Source organism: Podarcis raffonei, chromosome 10 (genome assembly GCF_027172205.1).
Source record: "Podarcis raffonei isolate rPodRaf1 chromosome 10, rPodRaf1.pri, whole genome shotgun sequence".
In the NCBI taxonomy this organism is placed as follows: Eukaryota; Metazoa; Chordata; class Lepidosauria; order Squamata; family Lacertidae; genus Podarcis; species Podarcis raffonei.
The window spans coordinates 45,175,666-45,199,678 of record NC_070611.1 but is presented as its reverse complement, the minus strand read 5'-3'; the positions used below and the strand labels follow the sequence as shown (position 1 = coordinate 45,199,678).

Sequence of the window (24,013 nt, the reverse complement as noted above, 5' to 3'; positions counted from 1 at the left end):
AGCTAGAGGTTGCATTAAAGGGGGTGCCATGATGAGCTCCTGCTCTTTGGAATTTACCACGACATCCCTGGTCTGTACTGGTGGTCTGGAGGCAAATAGGCAGTCCAATAAGGATAAGCAACCTACAAGCAATTCAAAATGCATTCACATTGAGGTGCCAGGCCAGTGTCATCAGTGTCCCCTCACATCAGAAATTGTGTACCTACTGGCTTCTAGCTTCCACCAAGACCACACATCAAATCCATTGTCTGCATCCAAGTCCTATTACACCATTTCCTGGACATTTGCTTGAGCACTTTTTCAAAGGGCATCCATTTCCCCACTTTTGTGTAGGAAACATTGTGCGACTGTGTGAAGATTGCACGAGTGTGTATTTATATTTCCCTGTGTGGTCATGGCTTCCCATGCAGCAAAATCCAGTTATGAGAACCACTTATATGTGGGTTATGCATTTTATCTTAGGTGGAAGTGTTTTTCCATTAATTGCCTTCTGCAGACCTGCTTCCCAGCTCCCCAACATCTCCAAGGCATTTGTGCTATGCCGTGACAAATGCGCAGAGACACACACAGATGTAGGTGCCTAAAGGCACTGGGAGAGACATCCTGTGTGTGCACTATGCACACTGACACAAAGACAGATTCTCCTTGCCTGGGCTGACATGCAGACCGTTTCTGGCAGACACTCTGTGCCTCCACATAATGGGTTACTGCTTCTCACCATTTCTAAAAATGCATGCTGACGACCGTTTTAAATGGGGTCCAAGTCATAGCCGCATGAATGCTTGCTAGTGAAAGACCCAAATATAAGACTGAAATGCCTAGATGCAGGCACACACTTTCCTCATTTCTTTGGCAAACGCTGCTGCCTGATGAAAGAGTTAACAATCCCTTTTCATGAAGTAGCTTCTTGTCTCTAGAGATGCTCAGCAGACAGTGGCATATGAAAGCTGCCTGGGAACAGGGGAGGAGAAAGGAGGGCGGAGAGGCAAGGAAGAAAGAGTAGATATGTGCGGCGGGGAGGGGACAGTTTTCTGGCTTCAGCTAACCCATTTATCACAGCACCTCCCTTCAAGAGCCAGCACACATTTCCATGCCCACCAATCCAGTCAAGGTCTCCCAGATGCTTGGATGATCCAGCCCTTGATCCTGGGAAGAGAGGGAGGCAGAGTCTGGGGGAGATTTTGCAGGGATGTTTAATATTCAGGTCACGTGAACATGGCAGTGGCGGCATCAGCATCTCTGGTTATCTGAAATATCCATTGGAGAAGGAAAAAGGAGAGAGAAAGAGAGAGAGACATAGGGAGAAGAAAGAAAGAAACGCAATCAGACTCTCAGAGGCAGCTTTTAGGCAGAGGGAAGTGAAGAGAAGCATCATATTCCAGAGACAAGGAAAGATTCATGTTCAAAGGTAGGTGGTCCATGAGGATGCTTGCATGCTCTTATGGGTCTGGCGGGGCTCAGAGATGCAGGAGGGATGCTGAGATCCGGCACACACTCTCAGCTCAGCAAGACATTTGGCGTTTGGCATGGAGACTGGCACAGGCACTGCTAATCTTGCAAGGGAGGCTTGTGGAAAGGGAAAGCAGCATTTCCTGCTCCTCTTCTTCCATCTGGTGTCAAGGGGGAGGCAGGCAGGGCAGCTGCGATGGTGCATCAGAGACACTGGGGCTTTTGTGAAGGCGCACATTAATTCCCAGCTGGCTCAGAGGCGTGAGCTGCCTTGCAGCTGGCTTGGCTGTTGCTGACCGCAGGCGATTCTTCCCTTTCAGTGGCATGGATGTGTGTCATATTGGAAGCCTTGCTCAGGCATTGTGGAGTGGACCACGGGTGGGGTGATGGCAGGGAACCAGAGCTGGGTGGAGAGGCCGTTGTCTGTGGGCCTTGACTGGAGTCCTGTGGGATAACGGGTGGGGAGAGAAAGTGTCAGGGCTGGGGTGGGGTGGCTGGGGAAAGGAAAGCAATGCTTGGTGAAAGGGGAAGAAGGGGTGTGGTGATGTGGGGGCTGGGTAGCAGGCACAAAAGGGCTGTAAATTAAAAGGGGGAGAAGGGTAGAGTGGGAGGCTTGAATGAATGAATCAATGAATGAATGGATGGATGCAGTGCTAACACAGTCCTGTGTTAATAGCAGGACCTGTCATACAAGGGAATATGCCCGATATCAAATAGCTGCAGCTATTGTGGCTGTGTGCACACCACACATTTAAAGCACCCCAGCCCAATGCTCATGGGAACTGTAGTTTGTTAAAGGTGCTGGGAATTGTAGCTCTGTGAGGGGTAAACTGTAGGATTCTTTGGGGTGGGGAAAATGTGCTTTAAATATTCTTTGAGTGTATGGTGTGTGCACAGACAGCCACAGTTGTAGGTGGAACAGTTCTAGTCATCTGAAAAAAGAGTGCAAATGTTTGAACTACACAGTCTTATGTGGTTGGAGCAAATGCCATCCTGCCAGTGGAGCCATTTCATGGGGACCTGGGCAGTAGTCTTATTCAGAGTCAGACCGTTGGTCTATCTAGCTCAGAAATGTTTACCTTGGCTGGTAGTGGCTCTTCAAGGTCTTGGGTAGGGGCCTTCTCATTGCCTACCTCACTGGACTCCATGGGCCTTGATTTGGAGTAAGATATTTATAGGGTTACCTGAATTAATCTTTTTAAAAAGGGTATTGGATTCACATCCTCAAGGAAGTAGCATCCTTTGTGAAGATACATGAACCTTGCTTCGGATTATTCACAATCAGCGTCCATGTATCTTCACAAAGAGTGATTCCCTTCAGAAACACTCTCTGCTTTGTCAAGAGCAGCCTTTTATTATGTTCCAAGGTTGGGACTTAGGGCTTATCCACAATTCTGCTCACCTTATTGCTTTCCCCTGGGAAAGCTCACTGAATCAGAGCACACATCAATTGGGCTTCTTCTGAATTGATGTTTGCTCTGATTTAGCATTGAAAATTGAGTTTCCAAGGAGAAAGCAGTGGGGAGAAGGCAAAACCGCTTGGATCCATGCTTTCTAGGCATGGGATGAGCAGAAGTGTGGAAGATCCCTTGGTGCTGAAAAACAGATCTGCTAGCCAAAGCTTGGTGAGTCTGCACAGCTTTGTGCAGTTGTGACCTACTTGAGACTGGATTGTCTGAAAGCTACCTTCCCCGACCTGGTTTTCTCTAGATGTTTTGGACCTCAACTCCCCTCAGCCCCAGACAAGATGGCCAATGGCCAGGAATTATGGGTAGGCCAACAACATCTGAAAGGGCACTAGGTTGGCCTATCCAAAGTTGTTGTTTTTTTAATAGGATGGGTGTGTGTTGGAACAAAGGTCCTCTCCCCGGTGTTCTGGAAACAGCACCTGTATCTTCTCTTTGTTTTCTTATGACAGAGGGTTTAAAAAGACTGCTAACTAGAAAGCCACATGCAAACTATTGCAATAAGAATAGTACAGCTCTCAGGGGAGGTATGCTCAGTGCGTTCCTTTTGAGGTCCTGTGTGTGGGCGCTTTCACAAGCTGCAGTGAAAATGGAGCCAGGTCCCCACTGAAGGGCAGGCAGCAGAACTGGAGGTGTATTCGATCAAAGCTGGTTATTATTTTGCTCCATAGAGTTACTCAGACAAAGGCAAGGAAGGCAAGGGGTGGAAGAAAAGCCTTCCGTATCTGGACTGTAGAAAATAATTACATCAGGGGTTATTGCTTTAAAATAAAGTTACTAATTATCATCTGGCCCTAAGCCAACAAAAGGGCTGCTGCAAATTCTAGAGATGTGATTAAATGTGTTGACCAGAGGGAATATACAGTTCAAATTCAACTAGCCCAATTATCAACTAACCCAACCCTTGGGCAGCAAATTTCATCAGGGTTGAAAAATGTTTTGCAAAGGAGAACAATCCTATTTTTGATACTATCCTTAATATTTTTGGTGCCTGAGGTGGAAAATCCAAACAGTGTCTTGAAGATGGCAAAAATATAAAAGCCTGCTGAATAAATGATAATTTGCTACCCCAAGTCTGGTGCTTGAAGCAGGCCACTTTGGCCTGTTTAAGGGTAGGACTAGCCCTTCCTCATTTTAAGCTGTAATTCTGGCAAGACAAAATGTATACCTTTATAAAATTTACAGATCACCCAATCATGTCGGATTATCAGTTTGGAATCCTTGCCTCGGGGCCCTCTGGGGTTTTGCTCAGAACTTCAATACGGGGGTGGAGCAGAGAGGAGGGAAAACTCAAATTTTGGCTCCTTTCTACCTCCCATAATTTACCAAGACAAACAGACAGAAGGAAATCCTCTCTGACTCCCTCAGACTCTGCTGTTGTTGCTATGCTGGTGCTATGGAAGGAGGGGACACGTAACTGAAATTCTCATTTGCACAGAAAATTGTTGAGGCAACAGCAAGATTGGGGCAACTACCGCTGGTTCGGGGAACGGCAAGGTAGAGTAGTGTGGTATAGTAGTAAAAATGTTGGACTATTGCTGGGGTGACCCAGGTTTAAATCCTCTTTCCTCGGTAAAGCTGTTCCTAATTCATCTCGAGCCAAGGTGTGAACACCTTTGCATAGGGCAAGACATCTGGGCCTCATCAACACACCCCTGGTATGTGCAAAAACAGAAATGAAGTGAAGCTCCACAGCTAGGGGGCAAAGAGCTGTGAAATGCACCCAAAACCCAACAACTTCACTGTCTGAAGGTGGTGATGCGGACACCTCTTTAAAGGCATTTGCAACAATTAAGGGACCAGCAAGCACCTATTGTAGGCTCAGCAGCCACCAGTTACCAGCACCAAGTAGAAAACACTGTACCAGATTCCAGAGAATGTAGAGAAAGTTTTTTTTCAAAGGAGGGCAAGTTCACTGCAGCAGGGAGATCCTTGGCCAGGCTTTGCCTGAAAGAAAGAGGAAATCTTGGCAGAGGTAGAATAGATTGGAATTCTAGGCAGCTATTCAGAATAAGAACAGTTCCAGTCTAAAGGGCTGTGTGGTTACCCAAGGGATGCTTGAGAACAAAGAGCTGTGTGGTCTACCAGGAACTGGCATGTGGAAGGAAGAGGATCTGGGCCTCAGGGATGCTAAAAAATAGTGCTGCTGATCAAGACCACTTTGGGGTATGCATCTCAGCTTGTGGGCCTGTGTGTTTTCATCCCACAATGCTTTGCAACAGGTGAGCCACAATTAGTGCCTGTTGACACGTATTATTATGTGTGCATATTATGAGCATGTGTTAAGGCAATCCTAAATAGAAGAAACTGCAGTTCTTAGGATTGGGCTGTTGAGAATGCAGCACAAAATGGTTTAAAACAAAAAGGAAGGAAGAAAAAGCAGCAAGAGCTTCTCATGTTTTGTCAAATTGCTGGAGGTTTTCATAGCCAGCAGCAGCTTCAAGAAAGCTCTAAAAAGACAACAGGCGCCTCAGGGGATATCCCATCAGTACAAAAATCACAAACTGATTGTGAAATGTTAAATGAGAAACTTCCAGTGAAGGAGAGGTCACTTTGGCTCTCACATCCTTGATCCGGAGCTTGCTGATTCTTGGAGAAAAACCTGGGTCACAAGCCATCTATGAAAGCCCAGCTGCAAATTCAGTGGAAATGGCATTTAGAAGTGGTGGCTGCTGGGATAAAGGAAATAATTGGGGTATACCTTCTTCTTGACACTGAATGTCAGATAAATGAAGGTTGAACGATGTGTTGGATCTATCAAAAGAACTCTGAATCATCACCATGAAAAATCAGCGATCATGAATGAGTGCAATCCCATTACTGCCATGGATTCATTGCAAGGCCATGGCAGTAGCGGTAGTCATGATGCTGTTATGCTTTCAGGTGATAAGTGCTTTGCACATATACTGTAATCCTAACATTAACCCTATAAAATCGGCCAGTATTGTTGTCCTCAAACTTCAGATGAAGTTCCAGGTTTGGTGTCTTCTTCTTGGTCTCCTCCCACATCAGAATAGACCTCACTGACCTTGCCTGGCAGTGGCAGGAATGCTATGAGGAGTGGCAGGTGGTTTGGGACCACCATGTAAATTTCCCAAAATGCCTCATGGTTATACCACACCAGGTGCATTGTGGGAAATGGAAAGAGCAGGTGGCTGCCAGACTCAGCTGCCTGTCAGGTGTGTGTGCGCAGGCAGAGAGCACAACAGGCACCCACATAGTGCTGGGCTGTGCCAGGACCCTGGCAGCAGCATGAGGATGCCACGTGCTTCACTGAGGCTGTGTTTTGTTTAAGACCACCTAGCAAGTTCATGGCAAAGATGAGATTTGTAGCACAGTCTCTTAGGCACAACACAGTGCTGAGGTGTTTCTGAAGGGCTTTCTCACCCCAAGAACTTGGCACCAATACAAAGCACTAGAGGCTGCTGGCTGTTTGACACAACTGGGCATTGCTGTTGGTACAGGGTGTTCTATGAGTGGGTAGGACCAGTTTCTTAAAGAGTGTGACAGTCTCTGTGCTGGAAAGATCCCAAAGCACTTAATTCTCATTTTGGGTGAAAAGATGTCAGTCTTAATCACTCCCTTAAAAAGGGGTTTTTATTTTTAGTGGTGAAAACTTCAGCAAAATGGGCCCTTTGTGTTCTGGGAGAAAGAGGTATTAGATACAAACTAGGGACTGGATTGAATGGGAATGTTTGTCCCTTGGATCCTTACCATTGTCAAAGCAAAGTAGTACCTTTGTCTAGTTTTCCTAAGGAGTGCATGGATATTCTGATGTTTCGATGAGAATTGCTGAAAGGTAATCAGCTGTGGTTTATTAAAACCTTTGAATTTCAGCTGCTTTGTGAGAGTGGGGGGAGGGACCAGGGACCTGATTCTGCAAGGCCCTGTTTTAGTATTTGAAGGATTTTCTGTTTTCAGCCTGTTGCTATCCACCACATGTAGTAGGGGATGCTGTGGACTGCAAATCAACACTATCAATCAGTAAATAAGGAACTGTTGTTACCATGATGTGATGGTATTTCTCACTTGTCAGCTCTCATGCAGGGTGCTGTACCCTGCAGGCCTGGCATTAGAGTTTGGTGGGTTCTTGGCATGGTGCTGCCGCCAGGCTCTGTGCCTGGTGCCACTGCTGCGCTGCCAATGTAGGTTCCACTTCCCACCACAATATGTCACTCCCATGGCCATGCTTCATGGGGCAGACAGCCCTGCCATGCATCAAATGGCTCAGGCAATGACAAGAAGATAATAACAGAAGCACATCTGCAAAAGCACAAATGGATAGAGAGAAGGGCCTTTGAGGAGGAGCTGCCTCGATTTGTTCTTTCCTTTCCCAATGGAAATGAAAGAGACCTAGCATTTTTCTATGAAATATACTGTTGTTGTTTTTTCTATATTTTTTATTAAATTTTCTGTTTTACATTTTAGAATATTCATTTAAACGGCCTTAAAATATCAGTGACTTCCCCCTTTCTCTTTCCATGGTTCATTTTGCATAACATAAATCCCTGCATATTTTATATAAATTAAACCATTCAGTATTCCATTATTACATCCATCAAAACTTATTTGCACTGTTGAATTTATCTTAATGCTGCCCACGTTTTCAAATATACACAATTTTCCTCCATATATTCAATAAACATTTTCCAGTCTTCTTTAAATGTATATTCTTCTTGTTCTCTTATTCTATATGTTAGGTCTGCAAGCTGTGCATATTCCATCAGTTTAAATTGCCATTCTTCTTTAGTTTGGACTTCACTCCTTTTCCATTTTTGGGCTAACGAAACACAAGCCGCAGTAGTGGCATACATAAATAACCTTTTTTGACACCTGTGAATTTCCGTCTGAATTATCCCCAACAAAAGGACTCTGGTTTTTTTGGGAAAGTACTTTTAAACATTTTTTTTCAGTTCATTATGAATTATTTCCCAATGCTCTTTTACCCTTTCACAGGTCTATCACATATGACCTCATTGCATGAGTAAATATACTGTTTATTTCCTCTCTCCACTTGCAGGGCCAGTAGATACCAAGCCTGAAGCAGCCATGTCTGAGCTGGTGCCAGAGCCGCGGCCAAAACCAGTTGTGCCAATGAAACCCGTTGGTATCAATTCCAATCTGCTGGGCTACATTGGGATTGACACCATCATAGAGCAGATGCGCAAGAAGACCATGAAAACTGGATTTGACTTCAACATCATGGTTGTCGGTAGGAAGGGTTGGATCCAAGGATCTTGTGAAGGAAGGCTTTGCTATGAAGCCAGGGGGCTAAACTGGGCAGCTAGTTAATCAGCTTGATTGCTCTTGTGTGTCTGTTTTTAAAAAGTTAATAGCCAATGTGGTGGGGAGGACAGCTGGACAGGGGTTGTGGTGTAGAAGGGTATGTTTGAGTGTGTCTAGAAACTAGTCTCCTGTTGATATTCGTTGCTCCACCCACTTTTGCTTCTGGCCCCGCCTACCACTGGCATGTGGCCTTAGAAGGTCACCCAGAAGCTAATGAACCTTCGGGTTGAAAAAGATTCCCCGTCCCCAGTACAGAGGAAGGGTTATAAAACCCTTTCCCCTTACCATGGTTCAAATTGCAGTCTGACTCCACAGCATGCAATGCAGGCAATTCCCAATTTACATGAGGGTTACGTTCCAAAATCACACATATTTGAAACACCATGGAAAAAGTCTGCAAACACCCTCTGGAAACCTTCGAAAAACTGGCAGCACATACCAGACTGGCAAGAAGGATGGCAAATTTGCCGAAGTCCACCACAATCACTCCAAACTTTTCTCAAACTCCAAAGCTCCACAGGCTTCATCAGTCGGTGCAAGGGGTCTTGGGATTGTACTTACAAAGTTTCATAGGATTGCTTGGTGATGTTTTGTGCCTTTGTGCCCTTTCTGGGCTCTTTCAGGGCCATTTTTGCCATTTTCAAAGACTTCCAGGTTTGGCATGATGTGTGTGAGCGTGGTGGCGCATCAACTGGACATGTGTAAATTGGGAGTTGCCTTTAGCAGGAAAGCTTCCATTAACCTCAATACAGTGGTACCTTGGTTTCCAAACATAATCCATTCCGGGACACCGTTCGGGTTTTGAAACATTCGAAAACCGAGGCTTACTTCTGGGTTTTCGGTGTTTGAGTTCTGAAACGTTTGTCAACGGAGACATTCAAAAACTGAGGTACCACTGTACTACCACTGTTTAACAACATGAGCCACGACCTGAGACAAACATGGCCTGTGCACAATCTGCATGCCTGCCTTGCCACATCTACCATCACAAAAGCATCTCAAGGAAAACCTTCATTTCATTGGGAATGACTGCTCGTGCTCCCCATTGTCTGCTGATAGCCAAGCTGGGAAGCCATCGTCCTGATGAGCTCTTACTTTTACACCAGCCAGTGCCTTCTCAGCTCCCAGCAGCCGGGCTATAAATGGTTCTGCTGACTGGCTTGAAAAGGCTGTGGCGAATCCTGTATGCTTCTTTTAACAGGCCAGAGTGGACTGGGCAAATCCACACTTGTGAACACCCTCTTCAAATCCCAAGTCAGTCGCAAGTCTTCAGGCTGGAGCCGCGAGGAGAAGATCCCTAAGACAGTGGAAATCAAGGCCATTGGGCATGGTAAAATTGCCTAACGTTTACATCAAAGAGAATTTTTAGGAGAGGGAAAGTAGACCTGGGGTGTTCCGGGAAGTAAAGCCCAGGCTGGCAGAGGCCCAGGAGACCTCCATATGTTGCAAAGGACTTGTCTGAATGACACCTGAAGGATCAGTCTGGTCCAGTGCACAGTCCAGTGTGCCATCCCTGCCTGTACCATCTCCAGGAATCTCTGTGGGGATGGCCTGACATGCATAGCCCAAAACTGCATGGCCAAGTCATAGATTTTAACTGGCTGATCAACCGTTCAATGTTGGCCGTGTTGTGACTGCATTGGGAATGCTGTCCCTGCATGGACGACTGGGAATGGCAGAGGCAGAGAATGCATATTGCCTTCATGTGATGAAGTCCTTTCAGTTGTTGTCTGAATTGGTCCAGAGTTGCTACAGTGAGAGTGTCCATACGGTGACAGAATATGTGGACACTCACTCGGACTAGCTTGAGGTTCAGTTAGAGTGTCCATGTGTTTTACAGAGGACAGTCTAAGAAGTGGTTTCAAAAGACAGTCGACTCTTTGGAAGTGTATAAGATTTGATGAGATGTCTGGTCCAAGTCCAGTTTAAGGATGAAAGCTATAGGAAGAAAGAGCAGGCTGCCTTGGAGTTGTCCAGCAGCAGTGAGCACTTGGGAAGCAGACTGAGCAGGCACATAGGTCTCCTGGTTACAGTCTCCCCCCTATGATGAGATGCAGTGTATTGTATTTATTTCTAAATTTCCATCTGTACATATAAATTAGCATATCCCAATTGCATGGAAAACGGTGTCCTCTTTTAGTAATAGGCCACCCTGGAATCAATAGGCCACCCCAGGATCAATGCGTCTCACCTCTTGGACTTGAGGATATGTCCTTCTGGACAAAGATATGTCCCAAATTAAAGATCCACTTATAGGGCTTATCCACACTTACCTTTTGCCCTGGTCTCTCCAGCCACAGGTCCGTGCTTTAAAGCTCTGTGTCCGAGTACCCTTTTTTGGCCCTGGAGCTTTCCATGCAAAACCCGCTCTTTATAACTGAAGTACAACAAATGGCAGTTTGGGTTTTCCAAAAAAAGAGTTCTCAGAGATGCAGCTTCAAACATGGACCATGACTACAAAGAGCAGTGGAAAGGAAAGTGTGGATAAGCCCATGCTGGAGAGGTGCCATACAGAAACAGGCCTCTGTTTGGATCCAAATTTATAGGGTTTACCCCCCTCTGTCATCTATTGGGGATTGTTGCAAAGGGTCCAAGCTCTGTTGTGCTCCCCTTCCACCATTGAGCTAGATCTTGTAATGTTCTAGACAAGGAACTTTATTTCTACAAGGGCCACATAGATCTACATGTTCAAAAAGAGCCTCTCCTTTCCTCGCTCAGTACCATGTAAAGGCCTTTATGCTATCATCTCTATAAAAGTGTTCAGTTTTGGGGGAAGGTAACTGTAACATTTCTCCCCCAGTTATTGAAGAAGGTGGTGTCAAAATGAAGCTCACAGTTATTGATACCCCTGGATTTGGTGACCAGATCAACAATGAAAACTGGTGAGTATTTTGTTCCTTCGCTGATTCTCAGTCTCCTCCCTACTTTCTTTCTCCTACATGAATTAGCATAACCAGATGAAGGGAGCAGGACTTAAGATGGATAGATATTTTTTTTTGCTCTGAGGCAGACTCCTGTCCAGTGTTATTAGTGCCCAAGAACCCAAGATAGTCTGCACCATAGGGATGGTAGTGTTACCATATTTACCAGTCAAGTGCCCGCTGTGATGCTTAATACACAAGGATAAAAATAAGCTACAAAAACAGACCTTGTGCCACATTAAGGGCTTATGTTGCTCAGCAATTCCCCTAGTTGACATTAGGACCCACTAGTGGGGCTGCAGGATCCCTGATTGTTGCCAAAGTGGGGAGGAGTAGGGAAAGCATGGATCTTCCAAAACCAAGTTTATATTGAAGGATCCTCTTCAAGGCTTGGACTCACTGGCGGAGGAAGGGGGATGCGGGGGGTGCAGTCCACCCCGAGTGTCATCCCTGAGGGGGGTGACATCGCCGCCTCCCCGGGATGCTCTCCGCAGGTGGCACCCCATGGGATGCTGACCGCCTCACCCCCCCTTGGCCTACTGACATTGCAATCTAGTTTCCTTGAATATGAGATAAAGGTATGTCTACCTCTTTTCTCCCTGACCCTCCTAGCTGGGAGCCCATTGAGAAATATATTAATGAGCAGTATGAGAAGTTCCTGAAGGAGGAGGTCAATATTGCAAGAAAGAAACGGATCCCAGACACGAGAGTCCACTGTTGCCTCTACTTTATCTCCCCCACAGGTCACTCGTATGTATCTCATCCGTTCTGGTGCATGCCCATAAGACCGGGAGGGAAGGGGAGTGGGAGGGCCCTGGGTGCTAAGTGAACAAAACAGGGATCTCCACAAACTGCCTGGCACCATGTGAGGGTGCACAAGTCTCCCCTGACAAGCCACACAGCAGACCGAGGTAATGATGGGGTAGCCATGGGGCTGCACAGTCCTAATAGTAACTGGTATCTCTTCCAATTTTGTGCCATAATGAGAGTGTGCTATGTCGGACGTTCCTCTAATGTTATTGATGAAAATGGAGTTCCAGAAAAGAACATTTCAGCCATTGCTTGTCTATTCCTACCCATGTTCATAATTGGCAGGAAGCTCCCATGAACCTACAGTATATTCTTAGGTTCACACATGCATTGTTATGGTTTTGCCAGTTGTTAGGAAGCTGCTACCAGTCATGGTTTTTCAACAAGTGTCTACTTGGCAAAATTCGCGTCATCTTGCGTAATGCTCACACGAGATTCTGTACAGCAGGATGCCTTTCCACCTTGCTTCAATTTTTTCCGTATTGAAGTCTCCCTCTTATCTCTCTATCTTTCCACTGAATGTATCCAGTGGGTTTTTAATGCTATGCCTATGGAGGAAATTAAGAAGTAGAGATCCAGAGCTATAGATGAGAAAGACTCTAGTTCATTTCCCCCTTTCTAACCTAGAAACAGAATAAAAACGGGAAGGGGTTTAATTTTGTGAATGCTCGAAGCAAGACAATATGCTCTTCCTCGTTAAAGGTAGTGGTGGATTCTTAATAGTCTTTTTTCCTGGACTGTAGCTTAAGACCTTTGGATATGGAATTCATGAAGCACTTGAGCAAAGTAGTCAACATCATCCCAGTTATCGCCAAGGCAGACACCATGACTCTGGAGGAGAAGATTGAGTTCAAACAGAGGGTAAGTATCCTGGGAAACATCCAGTAAAAAACACAAACATACAGTCCTTTAAGTGTTGTGCCAGGAATACTCTCTGTCTTTCATAGCTTTGAATTTTATTTTATTTTATTTTTCTACCCAGGTCCGCAAGGAACTGGAAATCAATGGCATCGAATTTTACCCCCAAAAAGAGTTTGATGAGGACCTTGAAGATAAGACAGAGAATGACAAAATCAGGGTAGGATGCTTATGATTGTGGAGTAGATTTTCTTGTTGGAGATGCTGAGGTAACTTGAGTCCAGTGTTTTCTTCTTGGTCCTCACCATGCTTGATGTGAGTTGGATGTAGTAAAAGTTGGCTGTAAACGTTACAGCCACTAAGGAAGCATAAGAAATGGACTCTTCCAACCTTATAACTGTATACATTTATATTTTGTAATTCCTGAGGTGAGAAGTAAGCACTTTTGAGGGCTTAATTAAGAGTTAATGTGGGGTTCCTGTCCTCACAAATGTTTGTTTCCTATAAGTTTACATGGGACTTCCTTCTGAGTAAAAGTAAAGGTAAAGGGACCCCTGACCATTAGGTCCAGTCATGACCGACTCTGGGGATGTGGCGCTCATCTCGCTTTATTGGCCGAGGGAGCCGGCGTACAGCTTCCGGGTCATGTGGCCAACATGACTAAGCCGCTTCTGGAGAACCAGAGCAGTGCACGGAAACGCCATTTACCTTCCTGCTGGAGCAATACCTATTTATCTACTTGCACTTTGACGTGCTTTTGAACTGCTAGGTTGGCAGGAGCAGAGTCCACAGGAGCTCACCCCGTCACGGGGATTCGAACCACCGATCTTCTGATTGGCAAGCGCTACACTCTGTGGTTTAACCCACAGCGCCACCTGTGTCCCTTCCTTCTGAGTAAACTTGCTTTAAATTTCATTGTAAAGGTGTCAACAGTCTAGAGAATTGGAATGCTGAAAAGAATATAGCGGGAAGGGCCAGCATGCATGTCAGCTAGGCATGGGGGTTGGTAACTGGGACAGAATCAAGTATGTAGCAAGCTGGGGAGGAAACACAAGAAAGAAAAACAAGCAATTGTCCAAATGTGTCACGCAGAGAAGCAAAGTCATTTCGCTGTATATCTTCAGCAGGAAAGTATGCCATTTGCTGTGGTGGGCAGTGACAAGGAATATCAAGTGAACGGGAAAAGGGTCCTGGGGAGGAAGACGCCCTGGGGAGTCATCGAAGGTAAGCTAATGCTGATCCTACAGTTTCTGGCAGTTGCATTTTTAGATTGCCAATAGATTGTAGAAGCTAAAATGGCAAGGTCAACATTCCCGGCAGGGAGCCTCAGTATGGTGCAGTGAGTGTTCCTGGTAGGTGAGAAGTAAGCACTTTTGAGGGCTTAATTAAGAGTTAATGTGGGGTTCCTGTCCTCATAAATGTTTGTTTCCTATAAGTTTACATGGGACTTCCATCTGAGTAAAAGTAAAGGTAAAGGGACCCCTGACCATTAGGTCCAGTCGTGACCGACTGGGGTTGTGGCGCTCATCTCGCTTTATTGGCCGAGGGAGCCGGCATACAGCTTCCGGGTCATGTGGCCAGCATGACTTGCTTTGTTGCCATTTGTGCTCCCTGGAATTATCAGCCACCATTTCTTTCTCCTTCAACAGAAGCTGTTTGCCCGTAATGATCTGAATGAATAAACAATGGATATGTTTATCAGAGTTGCCCGTGATGGCCCAGTTTGCACATAACACGAAACCAAACCACGGCTTAGTGCACTCCTCCCTCAGTCCTCCTCCAGGGGCTAATACATGGTTTGCCTTTGCATTATGTCCAAACCTGAGCTCCTGGCTTGTCTCCCTCTGAAAAACCATGAGCAGTAAATCAAGAACAAACCTTGGCTACAGCTTGTGGTTTGTCTGGATCAAAACTAACCATGAGCCCAGGTTTGGAAGGGAAAGGTAAACAGTAAGCCAAAGCATGGCTTAGCTTGGGTAGTGTTGGGACAGCAGGACTGGGGGAGGAAATCAGTAGCTATAACCTTCATTGCAAGAACCCACCTGCTTGTTTGTTTGCACTAAGCCATTGCTTGGCTTAGCATTAACTGAGTTAGCACACAAAATGAATGAGCCACAAATACTTTCAAGGCTGGGCTAAACATTTAAACTAATCTGGTAATGCATAAAGGTACCTAGAAAGATGGTAGACAATTCTTATTTGAGATTGTCAAAAAAGGCTTTATAGGTGTCCTGCTGGATATGATTTAGACAGCCTGCCTTCAAGCCAGCGGTGATGGGACTCAGCTATACAGGTTTTAAATGTGTTGTAAAGTGCAATATACAAATGTGACACTAGATGGCAACAGTGAGCCATGCCAAATTCAATGTATTTTTCAAAACGTTTTTAAAAAGCATTTTCACAGTTTTTTTTAATATGTGTGTAGATTCCACCATGGGGGCTGGTATAAGCAGGTGTGGAGTAATGGTAAAGTATAATGAAATTCCTGTGAATTGTTTCACCTAATTCACTAGTTTGCTTAGACCAGGCATAGGCAAATTCGGTCCTCCAACTGTTTTTGGACTACAACTCCCATCATCCCTAGCTAACAGGACCAGTGGTCAGGGATGATGGGAATTGTAGTCCCAAAACATCTGGAGGGCTGAATTTGCCCATGCCTGGCTTAGACCAAATGGGAGAGCCTGAAAAACAACAAGCAAACCATTTTTATTAGTGCTGCTTCAGGTGGAAGCTGGCCTTGGTGGAGTTCTCTGAGTTCTGTAATACTGTACCAGAATCACTGTTCAAGGTATGATTAATGTATTTCCCTTTATTTACAGTGGAAAATCTCAGTCACTGTGAATTTGCTCTACTTCGAGACTTTCTCATTAGGTGAGTCCATTGGTTGTTAAAAGGTGCTGCTTATTGAATTGAAAATGACTTTTTTGTGAGATCTAAATTGGAATAGCAATGTGACGTGTTTATGCTAGAACGGATGATTGTGCTGCAGCTCCAAAAAAGCCCTTTTTTTAAAAAAAAGAGCACTTTAAAGCCATTTAAATCAGGACCTAAGGGCAACAATGAGTGCTCCTATACTTGCATAATAAACTCCCCTGTATTTTTTTCCTGTATTCTCTGTCTTTTTCTCCTACTCCTTAGGACCCACCTTCAAGATCTAAAAGAAGTAACGCACAACATCCACTATGAGACTTACAGGGCTAAACGACTGAATGACAATGGGGGGCTCCCCCCAGTGACCGTAGAAACAGAAGAAAACCATGAAAGCAACCTGTGAAGGACCCATCAAGTTATCTGCCATCTCCGAATTATAACCACTACTACCACCCCATCCCTTGATTTGAATTCAGGCCTCTCTTTGAAGCATGTGGAATATCCTTTGTGTGTGCATACTGGGGAAGAACCCCAACTTCACCCAATTGTCCCCATCTATTATTATTATTAATTATTATTATTATTATTTGAATTTTGTATTTTGCACAGCAGACTCTAGTCTTCCGTTGTATTCCAAGATTCAATTGTGCATCCTGATTGTGGGGAAAGTTGAAGGAATTCTGGAAGTGGTGCAATCTCTGGGGGTCACGAGAAATACCCCCAAGGGAGATAATGAGATCAATGTAAGGATGTTGTATGCACTGTGGTGGAAACAGAGAGCCATATTTTGGATGCGAGTTTCACAGGTCTGGAAGAGACTGGGTTGCTCTGCAGCTGTGATAGATGGTTTGTGTCATAGGCTCAGTTCTCAGCATGGAAGCAGGAAAAATGGACTCAGACTAGATCTCGCTGACACAGTTATGTGAATTAAGGTGCAGTGAAATAAACAGGAGGGAATCTTTTGCCAAGTAAATGTGTTTCAATGTGCCAGTGTAAAAAAAAAGGAAAAAAGACAGGATTTTGGCCATTTTGGCCCATACCGGTGGGAGGCAAAGTTGTTGAGTGAAAAACAAGAGTGGAGATTTGATTTGGGAGTATTAGTTTTCTTGGTGTAGGAGGGGGGGAGCATTAATAGTGAGGAACTGCTTTCAAACTACGCTTTAAACATTTTTGTTAAAGTTGAAGGCCACCCTTGTCACCATTGCATATCTGATATCTTGAGTCTGACTGGCTCTCAGATTTGTCAGATCTGCTCTTTTAACAGAAACATTACTGTAATAATCCCCTTTGGATTGTTGCAGCAGCTGAAAACACCAAGAATGCAACATGTTCCAATTGTGCCTTTCCACTCTCTGACCTACTGACGAGAAGACAGCTTTCTGCAAAGCAGAGAGCCCCTCATGCTGGGAGGATTCCCCTCCCAAAGAAGACGTCTCCCTATCCATTGCACACTGAGAGGTCAAACAGCATGAAGAGGCTACTTGGGCAGAACACACTTGTCCTTGATCCCATAGCCTGGCATTCTTAACCTGACTTTGCTCTCTCTAGGCTTTCCTTGGGTGGTCTAGGAATCACCTCGATTGCAGGTATGCTGCCAATTATTTATCTTTAGATATGTAATTTGGTAGCACCATCCAAATTCTGAGAATCACAGCCCTTGATTTTGAAAGAAGAGCATGTGTCTAGGTTTCACGATGGTGGAGGGGGGAAATTTGTTAAGATGCATCTGCAGAAGGCTGAGAAAGCAGAAGTGGCTTGTGTGGTACTTCTGGTGGTCAGGAGGACTTACATTGACCTGTGCAGGCCCCAGACTGTCACTGCTCCATCCTGTTTTTGTTATTTTGTACTGTCTCTCAAAGTGCCAGAAGTACTATATCTCAAAGTGCCGGAAATATCTAACTCCTTTTCAGATGTTAATTCATAAACCTGTGTTCAAATTCAAAGGATCTTTCTGCCCAATATAATTTAGTAAAAAACAACAACCGTGCCTCATATTTCTCCCAACTGGAACCAAGCCAGCTAACAATAGCAGAAGATACAATGCAGAATGTGGACATAGGAAGCCATTGGTCCACCTAGTTCAGTACTGGCTACTTGACTGCAGCTCACCAAGGTTTCAGACAGAACTCTGAGCTATAGCCTGTCCTCACTGTAGATTATGTCACAGAAATGTAAATGGAACAAACTCTGTCACCAGCTCTATGTAATCCACAGCTTGGTAGTCACAATTCTAACAGGAAACTCACCTAAAAATCAGGTTTTTTTTACAGTATTTCCTAAATCCTAAAGATTCAGGTGCTGGATGTGTTTCCTTCAGAGTTCTATAGAATCACAGCGAGAGCTCCAGGCAACTGCATATTTTTCTTGGTTTTACAAATGGATGATATGCCATCTGGAATAGACCATTGTCAAATATCCTGAACCAGTAGGAAGAGAAACATGGAGAGAGGTACTCTGCAAGCTGTTATAGCTAAACTTTAGAAAGTTGAGTGGCAAGCCCCAATGTAACCACCAAAATCTGGTCAAGCAGGGAAATGAGGGACGTATGTGATTTTGTTGCTGCTGCAAGGGATGTTGCTTTTTGGAAATTTGGAGAGGACAGCATAAATGAGGTCCCATAACTTCTTTGAGCCTTATCACCTGTTTCTGATGGTGATGAAATCCAGCCTATGAAAGAGCAGGGATGGTAAATGCTCCAAAGCCCTTCCAAATAGATTTTCTGCCACAAGGACCCAGATCCTGTGGCTGACATGCTGTACCTCAAGGCCCACAGACCAGGTAGAACATCCTTTTGCAGCCTTGCAACATCAGAGGTGGGCACTTATAGCAATATACATTTAAAACAATTGATTAAAGAAGAAACATTTGACCATTTAGCATTATTATTCTGTCTATTAGCCCAGCTTATTGGTCCCTTGCTATTTAATCATTCTCCATTACTCAAAACATAAAACATATAGTAACCATGCTACTTGCACATTCATTTCAATAGACATAGGTGCTTATTAGCAGAGAATATTTTACTGAAATCCACTCAAACATGAGGATAGCAACTGCTGTCTAAGTTGATGCAGTGGTGATATAAAATGATAGTGTAAAAACTTTACTGTATGAGCCAAAAGACCCTGGTCTCGCTCAGACCAGTTTCAAAGTTAACTAATTACTGTATTTTACAACATTGCCACAGCACCAGAACTTTAGGACTTAGGGACAAATGATCTCATTCTTCAATACGGGCAGAATATCTGTCTGTCTTCAGTGCAGGCCCAGTCAATGAAATCCAGGTTTGCCTGAAGTTGAGGCAGGCCTTCCAATTTATTTCTGTGCATAAAATCTTCCTTTATCTAGCTTAGTTACTGAGAGGCCAGTGAGACTAGCAGGTTATAAATATGCCTAACCCTTGCATAGCTGAAGTCAAAGATGAAATGTGCTTACTGGTTTTAGCCTAGTCCTGAGAGGATTTTTGGAAACCTTTTGTGGTTTTCTGTAGCACAGCAATAATAATTGCATGGCATTTTTGATGAACAGAGGTAAAATCATTGGAGTCCTCTATGGTTTTATGCCAGGGCAGGGGTCTTTTGGAAGATTGTTTGATAAAGGTTGTTGCAGCATTGTGGTAGTTAGAACTGTAAGGTTTTTTAAAAAACAAACACATATCAGATGCTGTAATATAACAGAACCATGTGAGACTAAGTTGGGTAGTGGAATAACAGACAAAGACTCGGCGGAGAATTGATCTGCATGTGAAGGGTTGTATCCAGTGCTTTTTTTTCTTTAAAAAATGTTTAGAGGTACTCTCATTTTGCTACTCATATTGAAATACTGCCCCTCAATGAGGCCAAACTTAGATTCACAAAATGTTTAGGGGTATGCGTACCCCCAGAAAAAAAGCACTGGTTGTATCAGAGATTTATGACTGCATTATGCCAGTGGTTAGGCTTCTGTATCTGTGTGGAGGCCTCTTCAATATCATATTGGTCTGTCAACATACATCAGAATCACCAGACATGGCATGGCATCTCTGGTAGTGTTGCTTTTGTCCATCTACAGTATATCAGCTCTGTTTAACTTTGTTGGTCTCTGGGCAGAGGAAGCCTAGCGATCCTACTGCCCTTTAACCTTGCCTATTGTGTGAGGAAAGCCCCAGGCATATCAGCTGTTCTCTGCTCACATGCAAGCGGATGGTTGCATCCAATTCCACCCGACCTTCCTTTTATCTCACTTGTAATCAGACCACAATGCTGCTTATTTGTGAATCCTGTTTCTGTCAAGTTTTTCCTCTACACTTCTGGTGGCAAACTTGTCTAGGCAAGCATCAGCAGCCTTTTCTACATTTTTCACTATACTCATCATGTCCATCTCAGCAAGCCATAGCCCATTAATGGTACATCAAGGCCATCTCACAGCCAGCAGGTTCTTTCCAGCCTTGCATTTGATGTACACCTAGGACTGGTGCACATGGTACAGCTACTATCTGGGAACCACCAAAATGTTGCTTTAAGTGAAATGGAAAGTTAGTTTTTCAGGGTTTCTCCAGAGGCAAAATGGAACATCTAGAATGTATGTGGCACTATATGTATAAATGAAATGGATGGGTTGCTTCCTACAGACTCACAATCTAAAGGGGGGGGGCTCATCCAGACTTGCGCCTGCCCCATGCCTAGATAGCCCAGGCCTGAGCAGTTTTCCACTTGTCCCATGCTTCCTAGCCATGGGCCTGAGTGGTTTTGCCCTTGCCAAACTGCTTTCCTCTGGAAAATCTGCCCTTTAGCAACAAAGCAGAGCCAACGTGAGTCTGAAGAAAACCTGATTGATGTTTATTCTGATTCAGTGGTAAGGATCAGGTTTTCTCAGGTGAAAGCAGCAGGGCAAGGACAATTCTGGATGAGTCCAGGGAGAGATAGAGAGATGGAGAGAGGAGAGGGGGAAAGGAAAGGGGAAAGGAAAGGGTCATTTATGTCCAGTGAGTCACTGTATGGATTGGTATATTTCCCCTTGCTGCTACACAGCTTTTTCTCTTTTTTTTCCTTTTTGAGCCTTTTGCATTGTGGGGAAAACTGACCAATCCATGTGGTGAAAGCTGTCACAAAGGGCAATTTAAAGCAGGTCCATCTCCATGTGGCAGCTGTAACATGTGCATTGCTTGTAGTCAAGGCTGCTGGAAGCCATGAATGTTTATCCATTTAAGCTATTTTTATTTCAAGCATAGTGGTAAAACTTCCAGAGTGGTAGCTTCATCCTAAATCTACATCTTCAGGCATTGATGCTATTGTCTGATGAAGGTTTGGTGCACTTGACTACCCAGTCAAAGGGAAATTATTTTCTCTCAAGATTTAGCTGCTGTGACTATAGGGCTATATTTTACTTTGTACATGGGAGCAATAGGTGTGAGGAATGCAGATTTGTTTTCCTTGACAGAGGAACTGTGGTCTGAGAACTCCAGATCCAAGTTTTAATGGTTTTACTTTCTGTTGAACAATTTCTGCCTGCATCAATCTAAACGGTAAAATATTGTTTGTCACTTTGCTGCATAGCAAGAATAACGTTACAGTTTCACCCTCAGGCTGAGCTGAGCAGGTCCATTTATTTTAAGAAAATTTCCATTTATATTATAGCAAATCTAAATTTACATGCTATAGTAAATGCTGTCCATAAAAGGAAAAAGCAGAGATATGCGCACACTCCTTGTCAATATGGATCTTTGCTTTTCTAGCTGAGAATGCCACGGTGTTCATAGCCTTTTGCTGCAGCTAGTGGTATTTACTAATATGAAATTATCTTTTGCTCCATTCCAATCTGCCCAGATCAAATGCCACCCAAGACACACAAACTCCCTAAAAAGCACTCTGCTGACTATGACTACAGTACTACTACTGCTACTGTTATAAATGTAATAAGAAAGCAAATGCCCCATGGTAATATTTTGGCTTCCCTCTTTTTGAGGTTCTTTAACGTTACACGTGGATCTAGACAACAAGGCCATAAAAGAGACACAGGTGCAGAGAAACAGATATCAGTGGAATCCTACTGTAGTCTCTGAAAATCCTACATTGTCATTGTGCATACTGAGATGTACCTAAAGTATTTTGGAAATCTAGATCCTCTTGCAAGCAAGTTCATGGATAATTGTAGATTACACTAAGATTCTTTTCTTCTTCTTCTGGCAGAGAAACTAATACAAGCATGGTAAATGAACGTAGCCTAGATTCTCCTGGTGCCTCTAGCTTATGGAAGTATCATAATGAAGTCCTCTTGTCATCTGTCCAGTCCTGGTTGAGATAAATGACAAAAAGACACATCCCAGTGATGTAAATGTTGCTAGACTTAACTTTCTGTGTTCTATTGTCGGATTAAAGAAAACGTTCTTTGAACAACTAGTTTATTTGCTTAGTTTTCCTTACACACACACACACACACACAATCACTCCATTTGGGTCAGAGTTGGTAAACATGACACCTACTTTCAGCATTATTGTGTCACATATATTATAACCCTACAACAATGGGCTGGAACTTTCCCAGCTTGGAGAAGAACAAGAAAAGGGGGGAAAGGCGCCAGTCCCTGGTGCCACCCCTCTCGGCTGGCTTAGCCCTCCAAGCCTCGGGCAAGTGGTCCCTGCTGCCCACCCCCACGGCACAGGTCTGGTTGTGTGAGAGTTGATAAAATGATATGAAATAATCCTAGTCCTTTGAGAGTACATTTACAGATAAATACTGTTTAAGGCCATCCTAGATGTGCTTGTTGCCCTGATAATATCTGTAAGTAGATTTTGTCATTTACTCTAAGCCATAGTCTTCAACCTTTTCAGATTCACAACCCACCATTAACCCAAATATGCATTTGGAGATTCACTTTTCCCTGCCTCTTGTATATAATTTGTATGGCAGTAATATTACTGTTTGCAGCTCACCTTGTCTTTGGTCCCAGTTCACCAATGAAAGACTAATGAACAAACTATAAATTAGCAGAACGCCTGCTGTATGGCTGAAGTTGTAACACACTTTTTACATTAAGGAACCCAAGGTTGCATGACTATGTCTTCAACATGCACTATGAATGCAACATAGTTGTATTAAAAATAGTCTTAATTGATTCAAAGGTAATATTAATATCATACAGTCACAGCTGTCCTTGTGAATTGAACTCTATGTATATTTCCAAAGGGCTCCACATATGACATTTACTGTAAAGCTGCTGTTACCATCCCAAACAAAGTGGACTTCTAAAATCACAATTTGTGGTTTTGTGGTTTTTTACCATTTACATAAGAGACTTGCCGCATCAGACCCATCAAGTCCAGCATCCTTCTTACCACAGTCGTCTACCAGCTGTCTCCAGGAAGCCTACAAGCAACCTAACATCTGAATTACTGTACTGTAGGCATGAGAGGAGATGGGATATAAAACAAGGTTTTGTGATTGGGGTAGTCACTACTTTTTGGAGCCAAGTACAGCTGTAAGAGCATAGCACAACTGTTTTAAGGTATTGTGCCATATTCTTAAATATGATATAGCAATATGTCAAACTGTTGCCAGGACTATAGCAACAAGTTAAATGCAAACAGAAAGAGAGAAGGGTAAGAAAAACAAGCCTTGAGCATTTAAAAAAATGTGATAACACCACAGTTATCAAGAGGTTCCAGAAGGTCAGTAATGTTAGTCTGCAGCAAAAAACAATACAATCATGCAGCACCTTAAAAACCAATACATGTATTATGGCTGTAATAAGTTTCGGTTCAATACCTTGAGACAAGATTTAACATAGTGAAGTTTATTAGCTGCTACAACAACTAGGAAATGTCTCTGAATCACTACAATGGCTGGTGGCACAGCTTTGGCAGACTAGAGTCCTCTTCCTCAGAGGTGTGAAGCGTATAGAGTGCACACTAGATGGAGGAAATGTAATCCCTGCGGTGAGATGGAAACGCAATGCAAAAAAAGTCTGTATCCCCACCCCCCTTTGGTTTTCCTGACTTCACTGTTGCCACCCCACTTCCACACGTTGCCGGGAATCGCAGGTAGGCGAGAGGTGAGGTGGGTTGGCTGTTGCGTCCATGCCCCGCTTTGCCGGCTTCTCGCAGCAAAGGACTCTTTGAAGTCGCAGAACAGAATCCTAGAATGGTAGATCTGGAAGGGACCCCAGGGTCGTCTAGCCCAACCCCCCGGGGTGCAGGCATTAAGCCCGGGATACATTTGTTAGATCTGAATACGCCGCTGAGTTTAGGCTCTTTATTGATTTTAAGCTACGGGGAGATTTGTCCCTGCGGCTGAAGGACCCCGAAACCCCGCGCTCGGCTCGTTTCCCCCTTCTTCCTCGCTCTTTCCTTCCCTCGCTTTCCAGGCGCGCCCGCC

General features: G+C 44.2%; 1 protein-coding gene and 1 long non-coding RNA gene across 4 annotated transcripts; one reads left to right on the top strand and one right to left on the bottom strand.

The window, feature by feature from the left end:
* The first annotated feature begins 977 nt into the window (after positions 1-977).
* SEPTIN3 (septin 3) lies at positions 978-19,431 on the top strand. Of its 3 annotated transcripts, none has more exons than XM_053406631.1 (10): positions 978-1,408; positions 7,936-8,127; positions 9,403-9,531; positions 11,002-11,083; positions 11,735-11,872; positions 12,676-12,793; positions 12,915-13,010; positions 13,918-14,014; positions 15,610-15,661; positions 15,929-19,431. In XM_053406631.1, exons 1-10 carry the CDS (start codon positions 1,399-1,401, stop codon positions 16,062-16,064), a joined length of 1,050 nt encoding a protein of 349 aa, XP_053262606.1. In that variant the 5' UTR covers positions 978-1,398; the 3' UTR covers positions 16,065-19,431. The 3 variants fall into 3 exon arrangements, with proteins under 3 accessions (XP_053262606.1, XP_053262605.1, XP_053262607.1); XM_053406630.1 differs by having other exon boundaries at positions 981-1,408; positions 13,915-14,014; XM_053406632.1 differs by lacking the exon at positions 978-1,408 and adding an exon at positions 6,439-6,714 and having other exon boundaries at positions 13,915-14,014.
* A 1,240-nt stretch (positions 19,432-20,671) lies between these two features.
* On the bottom strand, positions 20,672-23,953 carry LOC128422543 (uncharacterized). The gene is made up of 2 exons (XR_008332519.1): positions 23,405-23,953; positions 20,672-21,930 (listed from the first exon to the last, which is right to left on the bottom strand). It is a non-coding gene; the product is annotated as an uncharacterized LOC128422543 (long non-coding RNA).
* Positions 23,954-24,013: the final 60 nt, after the last annotated feature.

Bases quoted from the DNA above. Each gene is read 5' to 3' on its own strand.
- SEPTIN3 (XM_053406630.1), top strand. The intron at 8,128-9,402 runs GTAGGAAGGGTT...TTCTTTTAACAG, and splicing joins CTTCAACATCATGGTTGTCG to GCCAGAGTGGACTGGGCAAA. The intron at 14,015-15,609 runs GTAAGCTAATGC...CTTTATTTACAG, and splicing joins GCCCTGGGGAGTCATCGAAG to TGGAAAATCTCAGTCACTGT.